The sequence below is a fragment of the Triturus cristatus genome, chromosome 6 (genome assembly GCF_964204655.1).
Source record: "Triturus cristatus chromosome 6, aTriCri1.1, whole genome shotgun sequence".
In the NCBI taxonomy this organism is placed as follows: Eukaryota; Metazoa; Chordata; class Amphibia; order Caudata; family Salamandridae; genus Triturus; species Triturus cristatus.
The window spans coordinates 268,668,516-268,689,338 of record NC_140589.1 but is presented as its reverse complement, the minus strand read 5'-3'; the positions used below and the strand labels follow the sequence as shown (position 1 = coordinate 268,689,338).

Genomic DNA, 20,823 nt, shown 5'->3' with positions numbered 1-20,823 from the left:
AAACTTTGTGAAAATCCTTAAAATGTCCTAAATTGGACGTATTCTATCGGGTTTGTAGGCCCAAGGACCTAGAAGTGGCCTTATTTTCTTTAAATCTTTCTAAGGCGGAGACAGCTTTGGCACCAAAGGGACATGAACTGTCGAAAGGGAGGGCCATAAGAGTTGTTTGGACATCTTGCGAGAAACCATAGTTTCTCAGCCATGCATGACAATGTAGAGAATTGGACATTTCCATAGCTCTGGCGACAGAGGCTGCAGTATCCAACCCAGATTGAATAACCCACTTGCCCATCCCTATCAGTTTGGAGACACGGGGCTGCAGAAGGTCTGGTAAGTTAGGAAGGACTGCCTGTGACATGTCCCAGAGAGTGTGCATGTTGCATCTGAGGAGACAGGTGGAATTTAGACATTTTAAAGCCATGCTACCTGCTGAGAAGTTTTTTTTGGTATACTGCTCCATATTCGTGGACAACCTATCTTACGGGGTAGTAGGGAATTGTTATTCTGAGCAGCTTGATGCCTGAACTATAAGGCTTCCAGTGATGGATGAGATGATAGGAAGACCGGGTCACCTTGGGCAAGCCTACAGCATCTTGCAAATGCTCTGTGAACTGTGGTGGAGGACGTGGGTTTCTCCCTGACCTCTAGATTGGGCCTCATTAAAAGGGAGCAAAGGCTCCATAGAGTGTGATGTAGCATAGATGACTTGGGTAAGAATGTTGGCCTTAGTCTCAGTAGAAGGAAGCTGAAGATTGAACATTTCTGCTGCTTTCTTTATAACAGTATGATAAGTAATGACCTACTCCAATGGTTGCCTCGTCTGAACCAACTAGCATCCTCTAACCCCACAAAATCCAGGTCCAAAGTTATGGAGAGCCCAACCCCATCATCTGTGTTCTCGCTAGGGATGCCATGAGGATCAGAACCCCCCCGAAAAATAATCTACCCTTTTCTAACAGGCGCTGAGCCGTCCGCAGTGAACAATGTTGGGGTATCTCCAACAGAGATAATAGCTTCACACTGGTTTATTGTGGTACCAGTAGTGTCAGTTGTGGAGCCAGAGATAAAGGCAGCGGCACTGGTGGTGTAGATTGTGGCACTAGTGAAGTTGTTTGTGGCACCAGAGAGGTAATAGGATCTGGTGCAGACGGAGAAGACCCCCAAGCAATAGTGAGCCAAGCCTGCAGGCCAGACCGGTGCCAGAGTAGTTGCCCAGATCACCGGCAGCAACGGAAAAAAATGGGGCAAACGGAGCTGGATGGTATGGTGTCGGAAGAGCTCCAAAAATGATATCCAATTGGACCAATGGGGCCAGCTGGCACTCCAAAGGGTACCTTGGATCTTCGGAAGATGTCAAGCAATGCATTTAGACTATTTGCTGGATATGTCCCAGGAGTGGGGAACTCCAGGTGAGGGTGACTGGATGGTGCCTCGGGGTCAGTGCCACAAGCAGTAGCGTGTCCTGGGATGACACCCAGTCCAAAGGTACCGCAGCAACCTTATACTCTGTGTTGCCTTTCACTAATTCCGTTTCCGATGTGAATGCTTGTTGGAAGGGAAGGAATCTCGGCAATTGTTTGGATTTGTGTTGTCTCTTTTTCTTGTGATTTCTCTTTGCAGACTTTAATCACTGCAGTGATATCTGTGACTTCGTCCTTGGTCTTGACTTGTGTCGCTCTCGACCGTCATCCCGCGCTCGGGCCATGAACATCTTGGCCTTCTTTTCTTTTATGGCCTTCGAGTGCATATTGCAACAGGACCTGCAGGCTTCTTTCTAATGATCCAACCCAAGCACCATTGACAGATTTAGTGCAGGTCAGTAATAGACATTTGTCCATCACAGTCCCTTCACGGTTTGAACAATGAAGGCTTAGGGGGGGTGACATTTTTTGCAAGATCTCCACCTGAAAAATATTTTGGGAAAAAGAAGTATGATTACATTGATGATCTCCTAAGAAGATTGGAGCTCCGGATACACATCAGTTGTGATGGAAAAAAGGGAACACACATCTACAGGGGAACTTTATGGCAGTGGTGATGAATAAAAAGGGAACTGACGTCCACACGTCTACATGTGAGCTTTATGGTTCTAGTAATTTCACAAGGACACTGCTTCTGACAAGAAAACAGAGCCAGCGCCCTCAACTGACATTGACACCTATTAAAACGTTTTCAGATTCACCTTGGATATTCAAAAGGTGAAGGACCTGCAAGCAGAAATATCCATCAGAAAGGGGTATGTGCTGTGGATCAGTTGACAGCAGACACTTGTTTGTTCAGAAAAAATACTACCACCAAAATAAAGGTCATAAACTAGTGGAATGCCCAGGACTTGGCAAAAGAACACTTGATCTCCTTGTTCTAGGAAATTATATGACAAGCCATTTATATAGAGCAATGACCTCACAAGAATACCTCTAGTGCTATGAGGGCAGACAAGGACAGAAGACCAGTTCAGATTTTAAAAGGAGACACATAATGTGAAACATCAGGTCTTAAGAGACTTATGCAAGTCAAGATAATTTGTGAGTGAACGTAGATGAAAGGGGAGCAAATTTCAAATTTCTGGTATCAAATCAGAGAAAGCTCTGCCTCAGCACTTGGCCCTCTCGACTAGAGGAATAGCTAGCTGGTGGGCAGAAACTGAGCAGAGGGTTTTAGAGGTAATGTACCTTGTGCTTTCAGCTTCATCACTCTGCACCTTCAGCATCTGCATAAAATCAAATAGCTTACATGCTTCTGTGGTACTGCCTTGCACCTCTCAGTCACCTCCCTCTGGAAGAAATTAGAAACGGTAGAAGCAGATAGAGAAGGCAGACATGCCACACCACACCACTTGCTGCACATACCTGTGCGCAAACATGCTGATGTAAGCACAGGGCTGACACATCTGCTTCCACAGGCCACTAAAAACTTTGATCTGAACTCTAGTGAAACAAATTATATTGGCTAAAGATGACCATCGGCAACTACACAAGGGGTTCACCCATTCTTTAAGTGACTTTCTAGGAATGCCATTTCCAGTATTGTTGCCATCTGCTCTGGAAGTACATATTTTACACTACAGATCACAAATGAGTGCTGTGTCTATGCACATGGAAAGTATTTTTCTACTCTTGAAAATATTCTATTTTAGGTTCAGTACTAGACCTAGCATGAGGTGTGTTTTGTGAGGGAATAGGGGGGCTTACCAAGAATCTAGAGGGGCTTTGATCCCACCCATTGCTTCCCATTGATTGGCTTCCCTTGCCACTCTCATCTGCCTGCTTCTAATTCATATTCCAGCTTGTCTATCTTGTGTTTGTCCCTACCATGGAGCACTGCCTGTTTACAACGGTAGGAAAGTGGATTCTTATGCTCAGACTTGGTTATCTGTGGCACAGAGCAGCCAAGCTTAGACAAAGGAAAAGTGTAAAGCATTTAGAAGTATGAAAGCAACAGGTAAGTAAGAAACACAACAATAACAATCCAGCACCAATTTATAAAAATAGAGTGTATTTTTATCTTAAATTGGATACCAAAACTACAAAAATCTATAAAGGGGAACCGGAGATGTGATTTTTAAAAGGTAAGTAAACTCTTTTAAGTTACAAAAAACCTTTGTTATTGGCGTTGCATTTCATTAGTCAATGGGCTAGCATGACTACCAATCCTATCTTCGACTAGCCACAACAGGATGGGAGCCAGTCATGGGGACCACCTAGGTCCAGGGAGACAGTTACATGTCAGGTCCAGCAGTCTCAGAGTCCTTACAGAAGATTTCATTACGATCACTGTTCCAGCAAAGAAGTGCTCCTGGTGCCAGAAATTCAGGATTCTGAGGATGCTGAGAAGAATCTAAGGATGCTGAACATGCTGGAGCAGTGAAACAGATGCGGTGAACTTCAAGTGTGGTGTCCTGCCTCAGGACTCGATCTCACTCAATGCCCCAGTCAAGTCCAGTGTAGGCCTGGTTGCCACTGGTCGACTGGTTTCTGGTTACAGCAGTCTTCAGCAGTTGCCCACAGGTGAGTGTCCCTTTCTTGCAGGAGGACCAGGGTCCACTTCGATGATGGTCACGGGTCTAACAGACTTAGGGACACCTAGGGCAGATCAGGACTCTGCCTCACAGCATGCATTTCGGCATCCAGCGTCGGGCAGTTAATCCTGGGCATCTGAGCTCTAACAAATGCAGGCTTCTTTCATCTTTCGTGGCCCCGTAGCTACAAGAGGAAGTCAGCCAATTGATTCTTGGAGTCACTCCTTCTGTTCTGGCACACATGGACAATTTTCCCCCAAGTGGACACAGCAGGCTCAGTTCTCTCTTTGCATGGCCCTTGGGTTCAGCAGGTGCAGTCCAGTCTTTGGTACCGCTTCTCTTTGCTGGGTCCAGGGAGCAGCAGGGCAGTCCTTCTTCAGTCTCCTTTCCAGTCCAGTCGTGATCTGAGGACTGTGGGACTGAGGTTGCACTTTTATGCCATCTTCTTGTTTGTGGGAGGGGAGGACTCGCTAGCCAATGGGGCAATAGTTCCCACGTAGCTACAAAGCCCACTTAACATTACTTCATGGAGGTTTGGCCCTCAAACATTACCAAGATACCCCGCTCTACCCTAAACCAAGATGGTGCAAGCCTTCTTTCACTATGAGGAGCCCTAGACACACCCAGCATAAGAAGCAACTCTTCCTGGAAAACCAGTTCTGCAACAGGTTTTAACAAGCAAAATATTTAGGACAGCTAAGAACCAATGCACTGCAACACCAATAAGTTCCCTTTTTTATTTATGTACAACAAGGGCCCACCTCTCTGGATTAGATGCCCATCATCCCAATATTTAGAATTAGACAGCAAAAAAGAGAGTAAACGTTTTTTCAATCAATCGCAAAGAAATTTGTTTAAAGTAATAAAGCTCCAGAAACTTCCAGTTGGTGTTGATACAAAACAGTTCTTTATTAATTGTCTCTTCATGATAAAACAGCCAGCAGGTTTTACCCCTCTGGAGGAGATGCCAGCCTACACAAAGGAAAGGGCAGGTCAAGGTGTGATCACCATTTGCTTCACTGAGGCAGTGGCCTCTTGGAAGATAGCTGGGCCATCTGGGGACATCACCTGGTAGTCATCCAACTAAAGGATGTCACACCTCCTCCTTTCAGCAATTCTCTTTGTTCCTGGGGACGCTTCACACTTTCTAGCAGGGGCTAGCATGTAGTCAAGTGCTGGAAACAGACTAGAAATGCAACAGAAGGTTTAGAGAACAAATTAAAAGTTACCTTAATTTCGATCTCAACAATAAATCTTTTTTAATCTAACAATTAATTTGATGCCTTTGAGTAATAGCTTCGGTGATCCCAAAAGTTAGCGCTGTGGCTAGTGAAACTCCATGTTAGCTAATGGGACCACCAACCTTGCTACAGTGAAAAATAGCATTTTTGTGTTTTCACTATCAAGTTACATTAAATACAAAGGAACCATGCCCTTCTTTTTAATATTAAGCACCCTGCATGATGGGTTACCGAGGCCTTCCCTAGGGATGGCTTACTAATATTAAAAAGGAAGGTTTCGACTTAGCAAAAGTGTTGATTTTGCCATTTCGATTTGGCAGGTTTAAAACTGCCAGTCTAGGCTACAGCGGCAGGCCTAGAGTTTCGTTTTCACCTTCTCACTGTAGCGGTGGTACAATTAAGTGTTTCAGTCCACTAGTGACATTTAACTTACTAGCCCTGGTTACCTCTTGTACAATATACTAGAGACTGAAAAGTAAGTTAAATGAGCCAGTTGGGTATTAGCCAATTGTACACGTAATTTGAGGGTCAGAGCACATGCACTGGAGCTGGGACAGCAGGGCCCAGTGACCTACAGAGCACAGATTCCAGCAGCATCACTCCAAAAACATGGGGGGTGAGGATTGGGGTGGTTGATCACTTTGGAATTTGGTCAACAGTCAACCCCAACAACTGCCAAATTTATACCTTCCTCCAAATATTTATTTGGACCACTAAAATCACAAATACAGGATCTAGATTCCTTTACATTTTAGGCTGCTACCACACAGTTTCTATTTTCTACTTTTAACTTACAATCGCGAGAGTACAACATTTGTCCCAATCCTTTGGAAACCCATATGGTTTTCAAAAAGGCAGCAGTATGTTTAGGTGAAATTTCTAATTGTTAGCCTTACCTCCTGTCCATATCCAAATACATACGTTCAGCTTCTTCGAACCTGCTGAAGTAAGCTGCAACTTCAGCCTGCTTCATGAACTCACTCTGAAGGTTGCCAAGCCGCTTCACAAACTCAATGCCTTGGTATTCTTTGCAGCGCACAAAAGCTTGCTCAGCAGTTGGAAGATCCAGTTTTTGGAGAGCAGCTTCAGCTAACAGGCGCCTGTGTTTAAAAGAAACATTTAGAAGCGAGGTTCCCATGAGGAAATGCACATTACTCAGGTTTACCATTTAGATAATTTCACAGTGCAGAGTGCTATTTGAAGATGTATGCATAAACAGTTTAATTTTGTATACCTTGACAGATCTGACTAAGGGCCTTATTACGACTTTGATGGTGTAGCAGCAGGCCACCATGCCAGCGCCCCACTGCCACAACGCCAACCGCATGCCAGATTAGGAGTTTTCTCCTGGTCTGCCGGGCGGTCCTTTGGCGGTCCCCTCAGCGCTGCTGTTCAAAGGCTCATAAGTGAGCCTTAGAAAGGCAGTGCTGAAGGACTGCCACAGCGTGTTCCTGCATGGTATGGACTGTGAAGCCAAGCTGTGCAGGAACAGGGGGTGCATGCACAAGGGGGGGCACACCATGTTCCCTCCTGCATGCATACCCAGGCCCTGAGGCAACAGGGGGCCCTGTAGGGTCCTCAAACTTTCCTCAATGCCACACTTTTCATGGTTGGGCTCACCGTCATGAAAACCGGGGCGGTGAGGAAACTCGCAATATGCTTGGTGGATCCCCGGCGGTCCAATGCCGGTCTGACAGCTATAATCGTAATCAGGTGATTGGACCGCCGGTGTGTCAGTAGCCGCAATGCCACCGCTGCGCCACTCCAGGTTTGGCAGTCCACAGACCACCAAACTCGGAATTAGCCCTTAAGCATTCAGGGCATCAGTGTTTAAATATTAAGCATATGCAAAGTGTTTTAAAATACCACACGCGACGTGACATGTAACCTCTTTGTATGGGATAATTGCATTATGCAAACCAAGCTTCTAGGAGCAAGAGAGTGCTAGACGTATATACAGTTTGCTGTACTGTAGGTGGATTCACAAAGTGTACTATACATAAAACCATTTGGTCACCTAAGTTGGAAGCAGGAGTGCAAATTGTGTAGTTTACAAGTGTACATTCATGCTCTGTATTCACAAAACGTTTCACAGGAGTGTTCTAGAGGGTGAGAGGTTCTGATTGGATCAGGGACAATTTTGGTCTCTTTTACATAACAAGAGTTATGGGTTGCAAAATGGAACTGGGTCTAGGCCTTTTTTCTGTTTTGTACTTATCTAAGCATTGCTTTTTTATATACCGGGGACTCCCATCTCGACGACGGGGAATGATTTAGGCATGTGAATCTATGGAAGCTCCAATACTGGAGTAAGTGATATTACTCAATAGTGGTGTAATTAATATTAGCAAATCTGCTTGCATGACCAGAGAGCTGGCGTTCCAGAGCAATGATGCGGTATAAAGTAAGGGGACAATGACAAATCTGCATATTTATGAGTATTCACACACTTCTCCAATGCGCCCTCACACCCTGGATACTGTCACAGAGTTACTCTTGTCAAAGGCACGTGGAAAGAAATGCGTATCCCAGATGGGAATACCTCCAATCTTGGTGAGAAAGCAGGCAATTAAGAATCATGTGCAGAATAATGCCTTTACATGGGGGACTTGGAATATACAAACTAATTCTATAACTACTCCTAGGAAACTATGACAGTAGCAGCTTTCCAGGAGTTATTCACAAATATAGAAATGTTCTCCCAACATAGAAACATGAATAAAGCAGTCCGGTTTACACTTTTTTGAGCAACAGGCCCTTTGCCATTACCATTGTAATTCCTGGAGGCAGTGGAGCCTGTGGCGGATATGACGTGAAGGATGGATATTTCACAGCTCTGTCAACTAACCAACCATCGGTTACAGTATGTTGAAATAAAAAGGATTTTCTTCTTTGCTAAACTGAAAGAGGGATGGGTGAGCCTAATATCTGGGGTATGTCATTCCATACACCTGCAGTATAGACAGAAGTTTTGCTACTGACATTTCGCCTTTCTCCACTTTGGCATTTCTAGGCTGGCTTGGTCACGTATTCAAGTGACGCAGGTTCTGCCACAAAAGCTATATTGTGAGGTAAAAATGCTTATTTGTCATTATGTGCTACAAGAGCAGTAGCTTAACACAGACCCCTCCTTTTCATATGAAAAGAATGTGAAAACATCTCTTCAATTAAAGCTTTTTCAGTAGGCAAGTGTCTGATTCCGGGAAGATGGTGAGTTCAAGAATTCCACAGCCTAGTGTTAGAAACCACACAGACAGTCCAAGTCACCTTTCGTCTGCTGGTCAGACATAAATCACTCTCTCTGTTCTGTTATCAATGTGCAATCAGACTACATTTAGAAAAGTCAAATATTTGCTTACTACTGCAAACCATGGCAATTTCTACTATTTTCTCAACACAGATTTTTTAAAATTTTATATCTATATTCCTGCACTGCTTACGCCATATCGTCATCTTCAGAGCCTTTTATCCCCATATGGTCACAGTGAAAATGGGGTTTTGTTACATGGATTTCTCGTTCTTCTTCATAATTATCAATAAAGTAATGTTATGTGATTTTCCACATAATTACTGCATTTAGTGATTTCAATCCTTGAAATAGAAGTATATAAGTGCAGGTACATACCATCTCAGAGTACCCGGTTGCTACTGAGAAGGGCTGGTACGATCCCATTAGACTAGTCAACCCCTATAAAGAAGTGCTAGTTAGTACCCTCCATTTCAAATTTAAGAAGTGAATGCACATATTTAGGTACTTTGTAATTGTTTTAAAATATTTGCACTGGTGACAGGCTCTTGAACTTTCATTGTAATTGTTAGACCTGACATCCTTGGCGTGGGTTTTTCCCCTATCTTTTGCCTCTGCTACCTGGATTTTTGATGCTGTGATGGATTTCGTTTTTGCTGGTTTAGATGCTTTGGACACTCTGCCACTGCTGATCAGTGCCAGAGTGTAAGTGCTCCCTGTGTAAAATATAATATTGATTGGATATACCCGATTGGCATATCTGTATCACCACGAAGTCCCTAGTAAAGTGCACTGTGTGTGCCAGGGCTGGTGATGACAGATGCTACTAGTGGGTCTGCAGCGCTGATTGCGCCACCCACCTGTGTAGCCCTAAAATGGTGTCTCAGGCCTGCCACCGCAGGCCTGCCTGCAGTCCCCGGACTGCCATGTCCTCCTGGCCAGTGTCCACACTGACCGGGCCTAACCCTTCCCTTTCTATACACGTCAGTCATCCCTATGGAAGGCCCAGGGTACCCCCCTGGGCAGGTTGCAGTGTATGTAAAAGGTAGAGCATGTACTAGTGCAGGTAACATGTTCTGGTAGTGAACAACGGCCATTTTGTGTGTTCACTGCTGCAAGGTTATCTTGCTCCATAGGCTAACATGGGGGAGGCTGGTGCCAATGGCTATCCGCCTATCTTCTCATCGGAACAAGATAAGACATGAGTGTTTGATATCCCTGAGCTCAGCATTTAATCACACATCTTTTAGGAGAGGTTGTTTTTAAATCCTGAGTTGGAGAATAGTACTTTTTAGAGAGTAGATGTTCTCTTGTCTGACCCTTCTGTGTGCCTGGGCGTGCTTGTGGATTGACTGTCTGGCTTGAGAGTGACAGGGGCTGGGGATCCCCCAGGAGGTTGGCTGAGTCAGCCCTCTGCTGAATGGCGACATTTGCAAGGAGAGTGGAGAGAGGAGATAGCACCTGGGAGTGAATAGGGTTGTGCCTGCCTGCCACGCTGCTGGCTCCACCTCCTGCTGGGCGGCTGACGACTCTGCCCCTCACTCTGAAAAGAATGTAGAAGCCAGGAAAACAAAGTGCTCCAGCGACACCCAGAACTGGATCAGACCGGGCTCAGGGCCCACTTGCACAAAGACTTCAAAGACTTTTAGGGGTATAAGTACAAGACCCCTGACAACAGATTTTTAGATTCTACCATCAAGAGGAACCTCTGCTGAAAGACGGACCGCTGAAGAACTAAAGGAAGATTGCCTTGCTGTGTGCTCTAAGGGCTGACCTGTTCTGCTGTACAACTGAAGCTGAGGAGGAGAAGGGGTCTTGCTGTGTGCTGACTCTACCCACTTGACCAAACAAGACTTTGCTGTGTGCTGTGTCTTAAACCGAATCTCCAAGGGCCTGAGAAGAGCTGGCTTCCTGTTTCGCAACCCAGGGATAGAAAGGTTGCCCGAACCAAGACTCTGCTGTGTCCCCGCTGCGCTGCTGTGTGCTGCAGGGACCGTGGACTGTTCTACCAAGCTTCTCAACATCTGCCGGTGAAGTGGGCGGGCCGCTCTCTGCCTCGTTGGAGAGGACCGCGCTGATCCGGGCCGGACACCGGTTGCCGCATCAAGAAGACCGACGTGCTCATCGGCACGTGCCTTGCCGCGACCCGGAGGCCTGAGGCAGACCAAGAGTCGTACTTCCCTGCTCTACGACGCCGCGCTGTGAGTGGCTGACTCCGGTGACGTCGACATCGTCACTGAGGGCTCGTCGAGGGAGTTGTGGAAACCATGCACCGAACAGCCAGAGGAGCGCTTTGTACAACGTAGCGCAGTGACACCGTCGGAGCAGCGTAGCTGCCTAAACAACAAGAGCCTACGAACTGATTCATTCTCAGTGAGTATCGAATCACGCAAGAGACTAGAGATTATCGTCTTGAGATCCCGACCAACCAAGAAAGCGAATATAGTGTAAACCTGTGATGCTTGATTTCAACTGCGGAAACTAGATAAAGATATATTATTTTTGATATAACTCACCTGTGTGGTCTAAGTTTGTGGTGTGCGGAGGGGGGATCATTGTGGTGTCTACGTGCAAATACCTTACACATTGCCTTGGGGATAAGCCTGTCTGCTCGAGCCGAGCTACCTAGAGGGTGAGCAGGGGTTATCTACCGTGTGTGTCCTTGTACCCTGACTAGAAGCAAGGGTCCCTATTTGGTCTAAGGTGTATACCTCCGCCAACTAGAGACCCCCAGATCTAACATTGGTGGTCAGCGGTGTGGATTAGAACCAGTATTTGCACTTGACCTGCAGTGATTCTTCGTACATCACTAATCTAGTAAGCAGTTGCATTGCACGAAGTTTTTGCGAAGACTATTCTTGGAGGATCGACGAAGCATCATGTCTCTGAATGCAGTAGGTGAGGAGTCGGAATTGCAATTCGAAGTGAAAAAGTTGCTCGAATATAAGAAGGAGCAACTAAAGCAATTCTGCAAGCAGCTTGGATGCCCAGCGAAGGGCAGCGCCAACAAGACGGAGCTGCAGAAAGCTCTAAGGGCCTGGTGGGAGGCCAAGAATGGCGCAACCGAGGAAACTACTGAAGGGGATGGCACACCGGAGCACGGATTTGGATCCGATGATCTGCCAGTGAATAGGCCAGCGTCTAGGGCTGGCAGCACCCATTCCAGTAGGAGCATTTCTCCAGAGGAGCTGGAGGAAAATCAGAGGATTAGGGCCCATGAGATTGAACTTTTTAAGCTCAAAGCTCAAGCGGAAGAAAGGAAACTGCGCCTTGACAGTGAGAAAGAGGCGGAGGAGAGGAGGAATGCTCTCGCTTTGGAAGAGAAAAAACTCCAGTTGGCTCATGAATTGAGCATGAGGGAGCTGGACATTAAAGCCAAACAAGTGGAGTCCAGTCCGAATGGTGGCAGCGCACAACCAGTACAGGCGGGTAAAGTATACATACCGAAAGATTTGGTACAGAATTATCAGAGGGGTGAGGATATCTACGCATGGTTTAGATCCTATGAGCTTGCCTTGAAGATGAATGAAGTGCCTGAGAAGAGTTGGGGAGCAGGGTTGTGGAAACATTTTGAGGCCTCTGGGAGGGATGTCTTGGCACCCTTAGAAGCAGCAGGGACCTTAACCTACCCCACGATGAAGGAGGCCTTATGCCTCAGGTATGGGCTTACACCAGAACAGTACCGCCAGAAGTTCAGGAACTTCAAGAAACTTGATTTGAGTACTTGGATGGAGTGTGTGAGTATGTACACGCGTGCACTGGAAGGTTGGATAAAGGGCAGCAAGGTTACTGATTATGTGGGGTTGTGTCACTTGATTAGTTGGGAGCACTTGAGTAGTCTATGTGTTCCAGAGCTGCGCCAGCATCTTTTAGACAGCAAGTTAACTGATCCCAGTGAGCTTGCTAAAGAGGCAGACCACTGGACTAGCACCAGGGTCAACAAAGGGGTGGTAAGTATGCCAGCCAAGGGTGGTCAGGGTCCCCAGCAGAAAGGTGGGGAGGACAAGGGTAACAGTAAGGAGTTCTCTAAAGGGCCCCAAAACAGTTCCCAGGAGAAGGAGTCCCAAGCCCCCAAGCCTAAGAGGTCTTGGCCCCCTAAGGGCAACAGACCACCGCCTACTTGCTATGCTTGTAGGGAAGTGGGGCACATCGCCCCTAAATGTCCCAAGAAACCCCCAGCACCAGCTGCTGCTCCAGTCCCAGGGTTAGCTAGTGTAGCTTTGGGAGGGGATTTGATTTCCAGTGGGGAGGAGGGATTAGCTATGATGACCCTTGTCTCCTTAGGAGACCAAGAGATGGTCCAGGATACCTTGATACCCGCTAACACTAAGAAATACGGGCAAAAGGTGTCCATCAATGGGAGGGAGTTAGAGGCTCTGAGAGACACCGGGGCTAGTGTGACATCTGTCAGGTGTCAGTGGGTGTCTGAAGAGCAAGTCATTCCCAATGTGCTCCGCCCAGTAGTGGCAGCTGACACTTTAGTACGCCTCTGCAAGATGGCGCGTGTTCCCTTTACATGGGGGGGAGTCTCTGGTACCTTGGAAGTCTGTGTCAGTGATGCCTTGCCAGTGGATTGTCTGTTGGGTAACGACCTGGAGAGTTCTCCATGGAAGGACGTAGAGCACAGAACTCACTTGGAGATGTTAGGACTACCAGCGTGGATCTGTGTATCCACACGTGCCATGACAGCCAGTAAGGGTGGATTAGTAGAACCGGAGCCTGGAACAATGGCCCAGGGACCTGTCAAGAGAGGAAGGGGCAGAGGGCGCGGGAAACCGGCCCCCACTGTTCCCACGTTCCAGGAGGAAGCAGAACCTGAGGGGGATGCCCTGGAACCTACAGGGGAACAGGTGGCCGAACTGGGGGAATTGCCTGAGCTGACCCATTGGCAGCAAGAGGGTGGTCCCTCCAGGGAGGAATTCTGCCAGGCTCAGAAGGAGTGCCCTTCTCTCATTGGTGTGCGGCAGCAGGCTGCAGACCAGGCAGCGGGCCTAGGGTCCAAGGAACATTTGATTTACTGGGAGGATGACTTACTTTATAGTGAGCCTAAGTTCGCTGAGCCCGGTGCAGCCCGTGTGCTGGTGGTACCCGAGCGCTTCAGGAACTTCTTACTGGGTCTGGCTCATGACGTGCCTCTCGCAAGACATCTGGGGCAAGACAAGATCTATCACAGGCTTGTCACCCACTTCTACTGGCCCCAGATGAAGAAGCACGTCGGTACCTTTTGTAAGTCTTGCCAAACCTGTCAAGCCAGTGGTAAGAGCGGAGGGAAGTGCGTGGCGCCCCTCCAGCCGTTTCCTGTAGTGAGCACCCCTTTCGAGCGGGTGGGCATCGATATAGTAGGGCCCCTGGATCCCAAGACCGCCTTAGGCAACAGGTTTATCCTGGTCTTGGTGGATCACGCCACTCTGTACCCGGAGGCAGTCCCTCTCAGGACAATCACAGCACCCGTGGTGGGCCGTGCATTGATGGGGATCTTTTCCCGTGTTGGGTTCCCCCGAGAGGTGGTCTCCGACCGGGGTACCAACTTCATCTCTAGGTATATGAAGTCTCTGTGGGAGGAGTGTGGGGTAACTTATAAGTTCACCACTCCTTACCACCCTCAAGGAAATGGGTTGGTTGAAAGGTTCAACCGCACCCTGAAAGGTATGATTATGGGCCTAGCGGAGCCCATGAGACGGAAGTGGGACGTCTTGTTACCATGCCTGTTGTTTGCCTACAGGGAGGTGCCTCAGAAGTCCTTAGGATTCAGCCCCTTTGAACTGTTGTATGGCCACCCTGTTAGAGGACCTCTCACACTGGTGAAGGAGGGGTGGGAGAAATCCCGTGGGAAAACCCCCCAGGATGTGTTCAGCTATGTGCTGGCCATCCGCAACCAAACGCAGCGCTTCAGGAAGCTCGCTCAGGAGAACCTAGAAGCCAGCCAGGAAGAGATGAAAAAATGGTACGACCAGAATACCACTCTGGTAGAATTTCATCCTGGGCAGAAAGTGTGGGTAATGGCCCCGGTGGAGCCTTGTGCGCTCCGTGACAAGTGGACCGGGCCATATGAGGTGGTAGAGCGCAAGAGTGAGGTGACCTACCTGATCAACATGAAGACTCCTAGGCAGCCCCTTAGAGTCTTGCATGTGAACCGCCTCAAACCCCACTTCGAGAGGTCTGAAGTGACGATGCTCATGGCTACAGATGACGGTGGGGAGGAGGATAGTGATCCTCTCCCTGACTTCCTGGCAACCAAGGAGCAAGACGGGTCAGTGGATGGTGTGGTCCTCTCGCCCACCCTGACCCCAGAGCAGCAGAGAGACTGTCGCCAGGTGTTGGGTCAGTTTGCCTCCCTGTTCTCCCTGACCCCAGGTGTCACCAATTGGTGCGTCCATGATGTGGACACTGGAGATAGTCTGCCTGTGAAACAGAAGTTTTACAGAGTAGCTGACAAAGTCAGGGCCAGCATCAAGGAAGAAGTTTCCAAGATGTTGGCGTTAGGGGTAATTGAGCCCTCTAGCAGTCCCTGGGCTAGCCCAGTGGTCCTCGTTCCCAAGAAATCTGCTACACCCGGTGGTCCGTCAGAACTTCGGTTTTGCGTGGACTACCGTGGGCTCAATGCGGTCACCAAGACTGACGCGCACCCCATCCCCAGAGCTGATGAGCTCGTGGATCGGTTGGGAGCTGCCAGGTACCTCAGCACCTTCGATTTGACTTCGGGGTACTGGCAGATTGCCTTAACTGAAGGGGCAAAGGAGAGGTCGGCATTTTCAACACCAGAGGGGCACTTCCAGTTTCGCGTCATGCCCTTTGGATTGAAAAATGCCCCTGCCACCTTCCAGAGACTGGTCAACCGGGTACTGACCGGGCTGGAGCAATTCAGCGCCGCGTACCTGGATGACATTGCTGTGTTCAGCTCCACTTGGGAGGAACACTTGCAACACCTCTGTGAAGTGTTGAGGGCGCTGCAGAAGGCAGGCCTCACTATCAAGGCCAGTAAGTGCCAGATAGGGCAGGGATCGGTGGTGTATTTGGGACACCAGGTGGGGAGCGGCCAGGTGGCGCCCCTACAGTGAAGATTGATACCATTCTGGCTTGGGAACCCCCCAAGACGCAGACAGAGGTGAGAGCCTTTCTAGGACTCACCGGGTATTACAGACGGTTCATCAAGGGATACGGCACCATTGTTGCCCCCTTGACAGAACTAACCTCTAGAAATCAGCCCAGGAAAGTGAATTGGTCCAAGGCCTGTCAAACTGCTTTTGATGCCCTGAAAACTGCAATGTGCACACCACCGGTGCTTAAGGCGCCCGACTTTTCGAGTGAGTTCGTAGTGCAAACAGACGCTTCAGAGCAAGGTGTGGGTGCAGTACTCTCACAGATGGACGACGAGGGCGGGGACCAACCTGTAGCTTTCATTAGTAGGAGGCTACTCCCCAGGGAACAGAGGTGGAGCGCTATTGAAAGGGAAGCATTTGCTGTGGTCTGGGCCCTGAAGAAGCTGAGGCCCTACCTGTTTGGGACTCACTTCCGTGTTCAGACCGACCACAGGCCCCTCAGATGGTTAATGCAGATGAGGGGTGAGAATCCAAAACTGTTGGGGTGGTCCATCTCCCTACAGGGAATGGACTTTACGGTGGAACACCGTCCCGGTACAGAGCACGCCAATGCTGATGGTCTGTCCAGGTTTTTCCGCCTTAGCTATGAGAACTCCCAAGAGGGTGGGTAGTTCTCCCCACTTTCAGCTGGAGGGGACACGTGTTAGACCTGACATCCTTGGCGTGGGTTTTTCCCCTATCTTTTGCCTCTGCTACTGGATTTTTGATGCCGTGATGGATTTCGTTTTTGCTGGTTTAGATGCTTTGGACACTCTGCCACTGCTGATCAGTGCCAGAGTGTAAGTGCTCCCTGTGTAAAATATAATATTGATTGGATATCCCTGATTGGCATATCTGTATCACCACGAAGTCCCTAGTAAAGTGCACTGTGTGTGCCAGGGCTGGTGATGACAGATGCTACTAGTGGGTCTGCAGCGCTGATTGCGCCACCCACCTGTGTAGCCCTAAAATGGTGTCTCAGGCCTGCCACCGCAGGCCTGCCTGCAGTCCCCGGACTGCCATGTCCTCCTGGCCAGTGTCCACACTGACCGGGCCTAACCCTTCCCTTTTTATACACGTCAGTCATCCCTATGGAAGGCCCAAGGTACCCCCCTGGGCAGGGTGCAGTGTATGTAAAAGGTAGAGCATGTACTAGTGCAGGTAACATGTTCTGGTAGTGAACAACGGCCATTTTGTGTGTTCACTGCTGCAAGGTTATCTTGCTCCATAGGCTAACATGGGGGAGGCTGGTGCCAATGGCTATCCGCCTATCTTCTCATCGGAACAAGATAAGACATGAGTGTTTGATATCCCTGAGCTCAGCATTTAATCACACATCTTTTAGGAGAGGTTGTTTTTAAATCCTGAGTTGGAGAATAGTACTTTTTAGAGAGTAGCTGTTCTCTTGTCTGACCCTTCTGTGTGCCTGGGCGTGCTTGTGGATTGACTGTCTGGCTTGAGAGTGACAGGGGCTGGGGATCCCCCAGGAGGTTGGCTGAGTCAGCCCTCTGCTGAATGGCGACATTTGCAAGGAGAGTGGAGAGAGGAGATAGCACCTGGGAGTAAATAGGGTTGTGCCTGCCTGCCACGCTGCTGGCTCCACCTCCTGCTGGGCGGCTGACGACTCTGCCCCTCACTCTGAAAAGAATGTAGAAGCCAGGAAAACAAAGTGCTCCAGCGACACCCAGAACTGGATCAGACCGGGCTCAGGGCCCACTTGCACAAAGACTTTAAAGACTTTTAGGGGTATAAGTACAAGACCCCTGACAACAGATTTTTAGATTCTACCATCAAGAGGAACCTCTGCTGAAAGACGGACCGCTGAAGAACTAAAGGAAGATTGCCTTGCTGTGTGCTCTAAGGGCTGACCTGTTCTGCTGTACAACTGAAGCTGAGGAGGAGAAGGGGTCTTGCTGTGTGCTGACTCTACCCACTTGACCAAACAAGACTTTGCTGTGTGCTGTATCTTAAACCGAATCTCCAAGGGCCTGAGAAGAGCTGGCCTCCTGTTTCGCAACCCAGGGATAGAAAGGTTGCCCGAACCAAGACTCTGCTGTGTCCCCCCTGCGCTGCTGTGTGCTGCAGGGACCGTGGACTGTTCTACCAAGCTTCTCAACATCTGCCGGTGAAGTGGGCGGGCCGCTCTCTGCCTCGTTGGAGAGGACCGCGCTGATCCGGGCCTGACACCGGTTGCCGCATCAAGAAGACCGATGTGCTCATTGGCACGTGCCTTGCCGCGACCCGGAGGCCTGAGGCAGACCAAGAGTCGTACTTCCCTGCTCTACGACGCCGCGCTGTGAGTGGCTGACTCCGGTGACGTCGACATCGTCACGGAGGGCTCGTCGAGGGAGTTGTGGAAACCTTGCACCGAACAGCCAGAGGAGCGCTTTGTACAATTAAGCGCAGTGACACCGTCGGAGCAGCGTAGCTGCCTAAACAACAAGAGCCTACGAACTGATTCATTCTCAGTGAGTATCGAATCACGCAAGAGACTAGAGACTATCGTCTTGAGATCCCGACCAACCAAGAAAGAGAATATAGTGTAAACCTGTGATGCTTGATTTCAACTGCGGAAACTAGATAAAGATATATTATTTTTGATATAACGCACCTGTGTGGTCTAAGTTTGTGGTGTGCGGAGGGGGGATCATTGTGGTGTCTACGTGCAAATACCTTACACATTGCCTTGGGGATAAGCCTGTCTGCTCGAGCCAAGCTACCTAGAGGGTGAGCAGGGGTTATCTACCGTGTGTGTCCTTGTACCCTGACTAGAAGCAAGATTTCAAATTTTTAATACATTTGTGTATGGTTTCTTTTATACCTGTGGATGATATATGCCAATTTTGATGTATAATATTGATCTATGCCTCTTTTATGGATGTGAATGTAAATCTGAATAAAGATTTTGATTGAAGTATTGAATAACTACACTACACTGTGCCTAAAAAGAGAACAAAGCTACTAACGTCATCTTCGGACAAGTCCTTACATTAGATTACCTGGCCATTCCTTATAGAAGAACAATATTAATTAGTGTACACATTGGCTAACACAATGATTGAATGCACTCGAAAACAAAGTATATTCCATCACAAGGTTTAACAGTGATCAGTGCATAAAAATATGTTTTACCAGAGTCTGGGATGAGGGTTGTCTTCGATGAATTGAGAAGCATCTTCTATGCCAACCTTTTCAATCAGAGCCCGACTGTCCCGTAGTGACCGAATTTCAAAGTTCATGAGGTAATCTTTGTTTGGCTGTTCTGGATTCTAAAGTTGAAACAACGATTTTGAATTAGTGCAAATTGATATGTTTATACATTTCCTCTGTCAGTCATATGACTGTGAGTTCCTGCTTGCAGTTCTCAATTTTACCTTTAATATTTCATCCAAAAGGACAGATTTTATTTCTAAGTCTTCAAAATTACAAATGTATCCAGAGGTTTGAATAGGTTCCTACAAAAAAACATAAAACATATTCAAACATAATGCACAACGTAGTCTGAATACAATGAATGTGAAAAACAAAACATTAAAAGTTAAAAAAAATTCCAAATCAATCTGAATTTTAGCTAGAAATAACTGAACACTTAGGGAAATGGAAAAGCTCAAAAGCTGAAATCAATTTAAATGACAGTGGATACATCACTAGAAGAGGTGCTAAAACGTGTTTATCAAATCTAGACGCATATTCCGTACCTTACAATAACCCCCAGGCATTAGACTGGATCCAGGATATTTTTGTGAACAGTACCTCTGCATGCCGGTAGGTGGTATTGCTTGGCTCTACATAGCGTCATCAGCCCCAGAATTGATGTGCGCGGTCATCAGTCTCTTTTTGCAAATTTCCACGGCAGGATCGCGGAGCCACAAAGAACACTGACCAATGGTGTGTGGAACTAGGGCCCTGAAAAGGGCACAGCCCTGTACCTAATACTTTTTTTGTAGAGCGGGGAGGGTGGGTGGGTCAGTAAGGAAACTATGGCTAGATAGAGTCTCTCCTACAGAAGGCATTACCGAAGGTATGTAACTTGTTCATCTGACAGTGTATTCTAGCCACAGATTCCTTACTTTAGAATAGATACCCAAGTAATACATCCCCAGAGGAGGGTCTGGAAACCCGACTGTTGGAAACAGCCCACTCCCACTCCGCAGGGTGGTGGTGGACCTTCCCGACACAACGGGGTAGCTTGGCTCGAGTGGTCAGGAAACAGGCGCAGTGCTAAGCATACAATATACCCAGACAATAACCATGCGTGCATCCGTTCCAAAAACGACTCTACACCGTAAAAATTATGAAAATATTCCTCTTTATCTTTCTTCTCTTAGTTGCTGATTGGGAAAATAAATAACAATCACAGTATATACATTTTAAATAGAGCAGGTCAAATAAATATTTGCTGTTTGATGAAATAAATAGGGGTGATCATAAATAACAGGGCATAAATACAAGTGCAATATATACAGACAATTAAATACTTTGAGGTAATAAATACTGTACCAGTAAATACTGTCCCAATAAATACTGTACACCAACAAGTCCTGTGGACCTATAAATACAGTGCAGCATTAAATAGATAAGAACTTAATAAATACAGTTTCCTCAATAAATAATTGGAAGTATACAGTAACACTCATGAATCAGATGACACTCCAATACTTAAGGGCTGATTTGGCCCAGGCACAGCTTGTAGGGTGTGGAAGGCTTGGGGGGTTCTACTCCCTGGCTGAGGCAAAGGCTGAGGCCTAAACTGAGGTAGATCAAAAGGGGGGAATTCCAATGCCCTGGCTTTCCTCTCCACACAACCTCTCTAGGTTAGTCCCAGTTCACCCCAGGCACAGTCAGGTGGGTTTCAGCACCTCCCTAGCCCCTTAGAGTAGTCTCTCAGGTCTCCACAGGGCCTTAGGCGCCCTCTACTCCACTTACTGCCCTTTTCTGATGTTCCGACGCCGCTGGAGTCGTGTCGACGCCGTGAGGCGGTTCCGGTTCGGTCTCGGCGGCCTCGGCACAGTGTCAGTTCTTTGACGACGCCGGTAGGCGGTTCCGGTCCGATGTCGGTGGCCTCGGTTCGAACTCGACCTCCGATTCGACGGCGTCGGGCAGTCTCTTCGCACGATGTCGACTTCGGGCGGCTCCGCTCCGATGGCGCTCTCGGCTCCGATGACGTCGGCCGGCCTGGCCTCGCTGTCGACTTCCGGCGACTCCGGGGTGCGATCCTCACCCCCGACCTCCGGTGTT

At 48.0% G+C, this 20,823-nt stretch overlaps 1 protein-coding gene across 1 annotated transcript in view; it reads right to left on the bottom strand.

Moving 5' to 3' along the window:
* Positions 1 to 20,823, bottom strand: part of WDR35 (WD repeat domain 35) — a 515,604-nt gene that overhangs the window by 226,350 nt on the left and 268,431 nt on the right. The window contains exons 18-20 of the mRNA XM_085610631.1: positions 18,960 to 19,040; positions 18,718 to 18,854; positions 6,156 to 6,359 (exon numbers count right to left, since the gene is read on the bottom strand). Of these exons, the coding sequence (XP_085466757.1) occupies positions 6,156 to 6,359; positions 18,718 to 18,854; positions 18,960 to 19,040 (422 nt within the window). The remainder of the gene's footprint in view (positions 1 to 6,155; positions 6,360 to 18,717; positions 18,855 to 18,959; positions 19,041 to 20,823) is intronic.